General features: G+C 33.4%; 1 protein-coding gene across 5 annotated transcripts in view; it reads right to left on the bottom strand.

Annotated features, from left to right (window-relative positions):
- Window positions 1–3,273: 3,273 nt before the first annotated feature.
- The window catches only part of LOC129800773 (ribosomal protein S6 kinase 2 beta), a 47,302-nt gene continuing 39,332 nt past the window's right edge, over window positions 3,274–11,243 (bottom strand). For all 5 annotated transcript variants that reach the window (XM_055845431.1, XM_055845406.1, XM_055845423.1 and 2 more), the window contains 2 exons: window positions 8,704–9,019; window positions 3,274–4,555 (listed from right to left, as the gene is read on the bottom strand). In XM_055845431.1, the coding sequence (XP_055701406.1) occupies window positions 4,211–4,555; window positions 8,704–9,019 (661 nt within the window). In that variant the 3' untranslated portion in view covers window positions 3,274–4,210. The remainder of the gene's footprint in view (window positions 4,556–8,703; window positions 9,020–11,243) is intronic.

Below are 11,243 nucleotides of genomic sequence, written 5' to 3'. Positions count from 1 at the left end.
CTGAGCTTAGATATTTTTGATTAAAAATTGTGAAATTGGCTTGCAGCATATGCTGCGGTCCGGAAAGACTTAACTCTTTCCGGACCGCAGCATATGCTGCAAGCCAATTTCACAATTTTTAATCAAAAATATCTAAGCTCAGGAATTAATTGAGTTCCTACAAAAAATATCTTAGATTTGGACATCCTTATAGTTTGTAATCATCCACAAAAATAGGATTTTTATCAGTTCTGAATACTTAAAAAACATTGTTTTTCACCGAACATTCATATGCTGCTTTGGGTACTCAGAGTCCCAAAAGAGACGAAAGAGTTAAACGCGTTTTTCTCAAAACACCATTTCAAAATCGGTTGTCAAAACGCATGAACCGATATTTCTGAAATTTGCACGCTTCTTCTAGGTATAGTTGGCTCGTGCTTAACATGAGGGTTTTTAGAAATACAGTGGGACCTTGATAGAGTCAACCCCCGATAGAGTCAATCTCCATTAGAGTCAACAGCTATTTTTTTTTACTTTACGGTCTACAGTCTACACACGGTCTCCGATAGAGTCAACTTGGACCCAAATTGACTCCGATAGAGTCAACTTTTCCTTTATTATTCAACTAATAATATTATATGATTTTATTATGATTTTTTCGAAATTAAAATCCGTGTTTTGGTGTATCAATGTAACGTTTTTAACCATTTAACAGAAGAAAAAAATTTATTTAAGTACATGGTAATATTATGATAAAATACGTATATTAACCATGTAATAATTTTTCAACAAAATAATTTTCATTTCGTGATTTCAGGCGTTTTGATCGATTGAAGGTTGTCTTGTCTTTTCTCTCTTGTCTTAAGATTTTTTGATTAAGCCTATGATCGCAATATAAGGAAATTTGTAATGTAAGGAAAAACGTACAGGATGCTATATTTTTTGAGCACAACATAGTGAAGAAACTTTTTCTAAATTTATTTAAACTTTTTAAAGAACTTACTTGTTTAAAAAAATATACATGATAAAAGACCATAAAAATTACCCTTCTAAAGAAAACGCGTAAATTAATTTTAAGTTACATTTTTAATTTAAGAAAATTTGGATCAAAAACGAAATAAGTGACAGAAAATTAAAATTGGTCAGCAAAAAAAAACAGATAAAACGTCCTTCTTTTGTACATTTAAGATTAAAGTATGCTGAATGGTTAACTCTTTCGCGTCCCACTTTTATTCAGCAGATGAATTCATGTAAAATTGAGTTTTTCCTAATGCTTTATGATCAAATATAATACTTCTGAGAGGAAAAAAAATTTCCATTGCGTGAAAACTCGGAAAAACCCCGGGTCATATATGACCCTATTGTCCTAAAGGGAAGTGTACATACCATTTTCAAAATCTATATCACGGGCTTTTTAAGACTTTTTTTGCTTGAAGTTACTAATTTGGCCAAAACCATGGCAAACTGGATTGTCTTGATGAACACTGCACTCCTGGTGTTCAAGGAATCTTCCTGGTAATCCCTTGAACAGTCACTGTCACAATATTTTGAGTGGTATTTGACAAAAATAAACTTATTCACAAATTTATTCACACACAATAAAATTGCACAATATGAGACGCTTGCAGAAGACTCTAAAATATTGCAAAATATGTTATAATTCATCAGATATAAGATGAAATATCCAGGAGCAAGATGTCCCTCCTGCATTTCACAAAGAAAAACAATGTCCCAACTACATTTCGCTATAGGTTTGGGACGAAAACACTGTTGCCCTTGCCGACAATAGGGTCATATATGACCCGGAAAATTCTACACGCTTTTCTGGAAAATTGAGAGAAGTTTATTATATCAAAATATGCAATATACAATCTTTGGATATTCTGTTTTGTGTTTCTAAAGAACTTTTTGCTGAAAAAAAATAAATTAATATAAAAAATTTTGAAAAAGAAAAGTCATTTCACAAAGTTCGAAATGAGTGATTTTTGATCTCAAATATTTTCTTTTCCTGAAAATCTGGAGTCGTGAGAAGATTAGCCAAAAATCTTACATCCTTCTATTATGATTTCGTGCACAAACCGATAGATTTCAATTAATATAAATAGTCAAAAAAAATTGTTTTTCCCCGTGTCATATATGACCCTAATGACGCGAAAGAGTTAATACTATTGGAAGCTTCGTAATAACTAAATTTTCTATGTTTTAAAATATATATGTGACTCATCGCAACCATGTTTTAAAAACTATGGGAAAGTGGTCAGTTTTTAAAATATATTGCGGAGTCACGTTTATTGAGAAACATAGGAAAAAATTAGTCATTACGAAGCTTCCAATGGTATCAAGCATGGGCACTTTCCCCTACAGTCATAAGAAAAAAATAACTTTAGATTGTCAGGGAAAATTATTTTCTTTATGGGACATCGGTGTTTCAATCAATCGTCCTTAAAGGGTTAAGAAATATGCGAAAAAAATCATCAATGTAGCCCCACCTCCCCTAAAATTTTGTAAACTGCAAATTTTGATTTTGACTTACACATTATACTTGAAGTGACCTTAGAAGAACACTACGGAATGGATCCTGAAATAAACAATCTGAGATGAGCGACATTTTTCGGGAAATTTCTTTTACAAAACTTGCGAGTTTTTTCACTTGTACACTCAGTCCCGGCATTATGCACTTCGGGATTATGCACCTGACGGAATTATGCACATACAATTATGCAAGTTTGCCTACCATTGGGAGTCAATTTATGAAATCATTTTTGAAATACGCCTGAATGGCCTGAATGAATACTATATTGCGACACGGAAAATTTGAAAACACAGGGCTTCTTTTTCGGAATAAAATTTTAATTTCTTTTATTAAGGTAAATTTTAAATATTCTAACTATTGAAGAATTCTGGCCATAAAGTACAGTTTGTTAATGCATTTTTCTATTAAAAAGTTGAATCTTTTCTTTCTGAAACTACTTTCACTCTGCGCGAAATTCGTTATGGCCGATTTATTGAAAAGAAAGCCCCTGCGGGTATGCAAACTTTCTCGATGCGTTAATGCCATTTCGCGCATGTTTTTCGGTCCCGAAAATGTGCATAATCCCGGGACTGAGTGTAATCACTTTTGTAATAGCAAGTTGATCAGCTCCATTAGCGTCTCCTAAAAAATCATAAAAATAACATTGTCAGTGCCATTGCAAGTGTTCTGTATGAAAATCCCACTTTAATCCAAACAAACCATCCAGAAATATATATCCAGAAATATCCATTTATCCAGAAATAAAATAAAACACCATTCTCTATCATGTTCTCATAGAATAAATTTATATTTCATTTAATGCTTCTGTATAGAGAAAGTCACAATAATTTAGTTAAATCCTTGTTAAAGATATTCACGCTCATCAAATACAATGCTGACATCAGTACAATTTATTTTCCTGTATATCTGCAATTCTCTTTTTCTTTTTCACTGGCTTTGTACAGTTACACCATCGCATCTTTTTCTCACAATTTTTTTTTGCCACAATAATTGCTTGCAACAGTTTTTTTGAAAATACTGCAGCGACATAGAAAAAAGATACACTATTTGTCCGTATATAAAGTTAAAATGTCCTCTTTAGTGGAAGCAAAGTGTTTTTTTTCTTTCATTTCTGTATATCTCAAGTAGAATAATTGATTAATTTTACATTCTTATGTTAACAATTAAAACTGTAAAAATTTTATGCCTTTTTTATCTCACACTTTCATTAAACATAATTCTACAATCGATTAACCATTGCAAGTGAATTATCATCAAAAATATGGCTTAAAATATGATTAGATGTACGCCTTTTACCTCTTTTTGTTGTTGTTGTTTTTCAAGAAGAAGAAACACCTTCAAACGTAAAGTGTCCTAAAAGTTTAGCAATAAGAGTTCTTTTTTATTCTTCATCATGAATGTTGATAATTAGCTCACTAAATTGGAATAATTATATTTTTGTCATTGGAGTTAACAAGTTTGTGAAATAAAATTGAGTGACTAAAACGTCTCAAATTGAGTTTTGTACAAAAGAAACTACACCTAAATATTTTTGTTTATAATCTAGCACTACACAAGAAAATAACATTTGATTTTTTTTCTTCAAAAATAAAAATTAACATGTTGGGGAAAAAATAATTATGAACAATTTACTATTTTTTTTTCTTGGGAAGATGGCAACTTAAAAATCAATCAACAAGACAGAGACAAAACAAACAATTATACATGGGAATTGGCTGATTTATCCCTGGCACGCCGTTTTGCTAATTCCGACATTCCCACAGGACCCACATTGGCTGCCTGCGGAGATGCAATCGCCCTGAAGGTAGCATTCACAGCTCCTCTCAGCGCAGCCGTATGATCTCTCACCGGCACCACTCCAGTCGCCAGATTCTGCTGATGATGAATATTCTGCACATCTGTGGACTGTCTATTGAGATCCGGAGGCGGTTGCCACAGCCAGGAATGCCTTAAAATTTGCGCAGCTGTCGGTCTCTTTTGTGGTACAATATGCAACATATGCCGAAGTAGCTCTTTCACCTCTGGCGAAATGGATTTCCATCTCTGCGAAACACCAGCAATTGTATTTAGCTTAATTAATTAATCCCAACGGGTATTAAACAAGACAATCATCATCCCTAAGGGACATTTTAGACAATTTATTTGAATTATATCGCACCAACAGACGCACATCTTAGAGATTAAGATAAGAAATGACTAGACAAATTCGAAGTACTCCCCAATGTCCGGAAAATGAGCATTTTATTCAACAAAATTCAATTACCCATCAAAAGAAAAATATAAATCACATCAATGTTTCAACTTATTAATCAATTAATTTAGCATCGTTGAAATTCACTTAATTTACTAGGGCGAATGGAAAGCAAATTTTGATTTATATTATTCTGAATAAGTAACGCCAAATTACCATTTTCCAAGGGCACTATCAAACAGTAAATGAGAACAAAAAGATATGAAAAACAATTAAATAATAAATAAAACGAAATATTAGCTTATTAGTTTGTTAATGATAGGTATTCGTGAAATGTGTTAAAAAGCTCTGTTTGAGTACACAAAGCAAAATATTGATATTCCGGATATTCTAGGAAAAACAATTTTTTTTTAATTTTCTAGAACAGATAAAAATCCAATTCTTGTGAATGATTACGAACTATAAAGATGTCCAAATCTGAGATACTATTTCTAGGACGTTGATTAATTCCAGAGCTATTTTTGATCAAAAAATCGTGAAAAAGGATAAAAAAAAGCTAATTCGACGAAAAAGTACTCATAGGGAAGAGTGGGGCAGTAACGAAGGTGTAGTTTCAATTTTTGGATATTTCTCTTATCCTTTTGAAAGGAATGGTATAAAACCTTTATGTTACTAACACAGTACCTCCTAAGCCTCATAGTCACAAGATGTATTAATTGGTTTTATAATATTGCATCAAATTGAAACTTTTTCGGAAATCGGAAGACTTATTTTCACTAATTTCTGAAATATTACAGTTATCTATTCAAGTCATATAATCTAATGTTCAAAAAAAGGGTTATGCTAGTCGCTTGAGTTGATTAAGTTCGAAATTTCAAAAATATAATTCCTAAAAATGCGTTTAAAATAAAATTAATCAAATAAATAAAAATAATGTTTTATGAATGATTTCAAATTGTCAATTTCAGTCAATATTTTTAGTAGTATAGGGGAGACTGGGGCAAAATTTGTCAAAATGGATATTTTATTTTTTCACAAGCTATCAGTGAATCTGAATGATGATTACTGTTTAGCATATTCTTATAGGAAATTTACCGCTCTACGTCTTTGCCGAAGTTATTTTCCTCTAACTCAAAAGGAAATGCGCTTTCCGAGCCATTTTCCAAAAGATGATTTTGTGGAAATTCTCAAAACAGCTGGGGCAAATTTTGTCAGACGTGGGGTATTTTTTTTGTCATTTTCTTTCGTTTTGTTACGGGTTCTCGTGAATGAAAGAAATATTCAATTGAGATGTTTTGATAGGAAATTTAGTCCTTTATCACATTATGCAGACCTCTTTTCTGTAGAGCGTATGGCCCATTCGACAATTGTTAACCCAGTCGACGGCCAAACCCACCGATCCAAATCAAATCCTTTACTCCTTTCACACGCTCAACCCCTACCATCCCAAAGTGGGTGCTGAAGGTTGTTATATGGTGCTCTTGTTGCTTATGGCAACTAACATCAGAACTTCAGTGAGTAAGTTGGAAGTTGAAAGATGGGTCTTCAGTTCTCCAATTTCCTTCTGAGTGTTTGTAATTTTATTTAAGTGAGCTCCATCTGGGCTTACATATCTAAACCAGAAATGTGTTTTTCAAATTTATTTTCCAAAAGCTGTTTTTGGCAAGAAAATTCTCTTCACCGGCTTAGAAATGGCAGAAGAGCGAATTCATGGTTATAATAAAGTATTACGAAAAAAGGCTACTAAAAAAAAGAAGTTCAAAACTGTTATAAAGATTTTTCAGATATCTAAATTAACATTATATTAAAGCCCAGCATCCTTTAAAAATACGCGAAAAAATAAACTTTTAAGCCCTAACTCAATATAAAAAATTTCATTTTCGAAATTTAAGAATATTTTAGGAGCAATTTTCCAAGAGAAAACATAAATGATTCAATTTATTGTGAATAATTTTGTCTCAACGTTTCCATTTGTTAGAACAATATTATAATCTGTTTTTTTTTTTCTAACTTATCACCGCTCTGGAGCTTATACGGTAAAAGATATCACTTTCCGGTTTTCGTTAACCCCCAATAAAGTTTTTCAGTTTTTAAAGTTCTTCATAATTTAAAAACCATGCTTTTCGGTTTTTCTAAAACTGGCTCAAGCTTTTTCAATGATTTTTGGATACGTTTTAAGGGTATGACCGGAAAATTCGTCATTTTGAATTATTGAAAACAAATCAGAAACCAATTCTGAACTAGAAAATTGGTTGCATGTTTTTGGCATTAGGAGCATGCATACAGACAAATAAAATGGGATAATCGTGAAAAAGAAATCAATTATGTTTACTTGAGCAATTCACTACCGATTGAAACTGATATTACCGGGTTGGAAATTTCAAAGCCTTAGCCCTCCCAAAATGGTTGAACCCAAAATTGTCTTTTTTCCTTTTTCCCCTCACCTGCTCCCAACCACTCCAAAACCATGTTTTTTCGTTTTTTTTTTTTTTTTCAAAATTGGCCTAAGCTATTAAAATGATTTTCGGATATGTTTGAGAATTTGTTATTTTGGTATTAACCACTTTGGAGGAATGATTTTTTAACCGTTTTGCATACATTTGGATTTTTTAGAAAGGCTTTGAAATTTCCAACCCGCTAATATCAGTTTCAATCGGTAATGAATTGACTTTTTTGATTTCTTTTTGACGATTATCCCTATTTGTCCGTATGCATGCTACTAATGCCAAAAATATGCAACCAATTTTCTAGTTCATAATTGATTTCTGATTTTTAAATCAATTTAATCGGTAACATGCAAAAATCATGCGAAAAGTTAATTCATGGATAGCAGGGATAGCAATATCTCATGAGTTCGACCATTCCGCAAAGCTAGGATGATGTTCCATCTCTTTTTGAAAATTTTTCTAACAAAGCAATTCAGATGCAGAGGTTGTATAAAAATTCATAAAATTTCGCAAAAAAAAATCAAGCGGGTCTCCCGTTATTCTAAATGAACGACATATTGAGCCGCTCAGAGCAAAAACAAGCTATTTTAATAGGAAAATGAACGTACGATATAAATAGAAATTGTACTTAAAAAAATGCACAGGAACCGAAAATCGACTTGTTACGGAATATAAGTTGAATAAGTCGATTTTTTGGGATTTTTTTTTTCGCTTTTCGGTTACTCTGTGAATATTATACCGAAAAGGTAATTATTCCCAAAGTTATAGGAGTGTTAAATCTTAAAAATAGTATATTCAGCATGTAAAATCTCAGCTTGAAATCGCTCCCCTGTAAAGTTGGTCATTTGCGAAGTATTTTTTGTTATTAATATTCTGAGCCGTCGATATGGAAAGATGCGAAATTGGAATTATCATTTTTTTCTTCAATTTTATGAAACTTCAAAAGAAATTTGCACTTAAAAGACTATTTTAGTGGATGGCTTATTAAATGCTGAATTAGCAAAATATTTTGTGAACATCACCCTTTCCCATTTGGGAGCAAAAACCCGACAGACATAATTACAAGCAATTTTCCATAGTATAAAACTAATTCATCCACTTCAATATCAAAAATTAAAGTAAATTTCACTGTAGGTGCAGAACTACATTTCTCACAGAGAATGGTGCTAAAAGAAACCTAAAAAAAGGCAAATGAAGAGTTTAATAATAAATTTCCATGAAACCTTTCTTCATGAATCCCTTTATACTGCTGAAAAGTTTCTTTGAAAAGATTTTCTCAACTCTTTATTATTTATAATATGCACTTTATGCATAACGTAGCACTTTGTTTCAGTCATTGTTTTGCAAATCCTGTTCTTTATCGCAATTTTATGTTGAAGGATTATTACATTAGTAAGATTAAAAGATAATCACACTAATCCAATTTGTTTCATTTTCTCAAATTTCCTCGCTGAAAGTCAGTGTCAATGCCGGAAAAACTTGGCAAAAACATCCACAAGGTTTTGCATGTTCATATTTAGATCATAAAATTGTAAGACAGAGTAGATACTCACCCCACTGTCCGTGTCAATTTGTCCAGAACCAATTCTTGCAAGGATCATTTCAGGTGAATCATTGGGTGTACTGGCAAAGGGCGTCTTTCCATCCAGCATAATATAGAGGAGGACACCCAGAGACCAAATATCACACGCCAAATCGTATCCCTGACGCTTCAGCACTTCGGGTGCCACAAAATTGGCCGTATAGCACGGTGTCATGAGAAGACCATTGTCAGCACGGAGTTGCTTGGCAAATCCCAAATCGCACAATTTGAGAGATTCTGGGGTTTGTTGTACGGAAGCATATAGCAAATTTGATGGCTTCAAATCCCTGTGTGGAGTGACATTGGATTTATTACGCAGGTGTGCACTTGTTCATTTTACTTTAATATATACATTTTAGACATAAAGAGAATAGGAAAACAGTGGCGAACCTAGATAAGGTAAAAGTAAAAAAGGGCCTAGGCGCTGAGATAATAAGAAACACAATACGTTTTGTAAGATTTGCTTCCAGCATTAAAACTTTTTACAACATTTATCAGGTCGAAAATTAAAAAAAACCGGAGGCAGCCAATATCCCGAAAGCCGAAATCCCTAATATTCAAATTTCTGAAAAGGATGAAATTATATGGAGAATAATGTGTAGAATAATTTCCCAAGTACAGAAAATTTCCTTTGCCTCAAGCAAGCCCGGATGCAATCGTGCGAGTAGATGATACTTTTAAGAATTCGGGATTTTGGCTTTCGGAATTTTGACTTTCGTGATTTTGGCGTTCGGAATTTTGGCTTTCGGGATTTTGACCGGAACCCAAAAAAAACATTTTATACTATATTAAAATGAAAAATGTTATTATAAGACCTGTAAACATGCAGTTTGCTCTATAGAAAATATGATCAATCAAATTAAAAAAAATAAAATAAAATATGCATACTGCGACGGAAAGCCCTGGCACTTTTGCAAGATATCCTGCGTCTAAGGGTGTTGCGAGAGAGGAGCAGGGAGAAAGCGTCACTCGCCCCCCTCCGACACGATATTTAATAACTCAAGAAAAAAAACTACAGACAGACCTAAGACTTAGCCATATGGCTTAACTGCTCTAATTTTTATCAATCACGATTTTTTGGAAATATTTAACTTAGGATTGGATTATTAAAGATAAGAGACATATAGATTCTCAAAAAGCAATAAAATTGCTCGATATTCGGGATTTTCAGACGTTTGGGAAATGGGCTAAACCTCTAGTCTGAAGACCGCCTTAGGGTATTCTCACCTAAAAACGCGTCTTTACTAGCTTTTGAAAGGTCTTTTGTCAAACTTATGAGCTTCCCAAAAAGCATCAATTTGGATTAAACGAAGTGTCAAAGCATCCCATATACCTCAAAAGTACCTTTTCTATTTACCGTTTAACGCTTTACAACCGATTTGAACCGATTTGTAAATAACTCAAAAGTTTGCCCAAAATAGCGAGTAGGACAATTCAGTTCCTGATAAAAAAAGGGATGGTAAAGTGTCCCAGGCGTCACAGGCTTTGCGAAATGCTCGAACTCGTGACTTAAATGCTACACCTCAAAAGTACTTTCGCATCATTTACCGTTTACCATTACCCAACCGATTTGAATCGATTCATAAATCACTCAATAGATTCCACAAAATAGTTTGAAGAGTAATAAAAATTATATTCGAACAAAAATTACTTATCGGTAAATAACCGGTTTATTACCGGTTCACAACCGATTTGAACCGACTTATAAATCACTCAAAATATTTCCCAAAAAACACTTCAGGAGTAATTTAATTGAATTTGGTATAAAAATTATTTATCGGTTATGAATTAGTTCATTACCGATTGAAAACCTATTGGAAGCGGTTCAGTTTTGTCGGAAATTCCAAGACCTTTCCAACGAGCCTAAACATGACCCAATTCACTTGATAAATGCGCTTTTAGTGTCTTTTTAACCTTTGACCATGAAAAACCGTTATTAAGAATGATTCAACGGTATTTTCGTTTTGGACGAAATGTTCGCCTGGGTAATCTCTAAAACATATCCAAAAAATTAAGAAAAATGAAGGGGAGGGGTGGGGGAAAATGAGGGATATGTTAACGATCCTTGGATCGACTTATGGGGGGGTCCCTCGAAGGTCCCAAGTCGCTATCTCACCGTTTAGCCTCTAGAGCTGGCGACAGTCGGACAGACAGACGGACAGAGGGACAAACAGCGTGACGACATTTCGTCAGTTGGATCAGCAATTGTCGTAACTTCCTCATCAGCAGTTCTCGTATAGTGTGTGTATTTCCATGTTGTTAGAAGAAGTGCTAATGAGGCGATGAGGAAATTACGACAAATGCTGATCCAACTGACGATTTCTCAAATATCATCTGAAACGTGAAGATTTGTTGACAAAAGTGGTCTCCGGGAGGAGGAAGGTGGAAATTTTAGGGGGTGAAAAAATCGAGGGATTATTATATATTGCTTTCTCCGTGGAGTTCGAGCAGTAGGGTAGACTGGGGCAAAAAGTCACAAAACGGATATTTTATTTTTTTACAAGCTACCCT

The sequence above is a fragment of the Phlebotomus papatasi genome, chromosome 1 (assembly GCF_024763615.1).
Source record: "Phlebotomus papatasi isolate M1 chromosome 1, Ppap_2.1, whole genome shotgun sequence".
NCBI classification, from domain to species: Eukaryota; Metazoa; Arthropoda; class Insecta; order Diptera; family Psychodidae; genus Phlebotomus; species Phlebotomus papatasi.
Note: the sequence above shows the minus strand (reverse complement) of the source record. Positions and strands in the feature narration are given on the sequence as shown.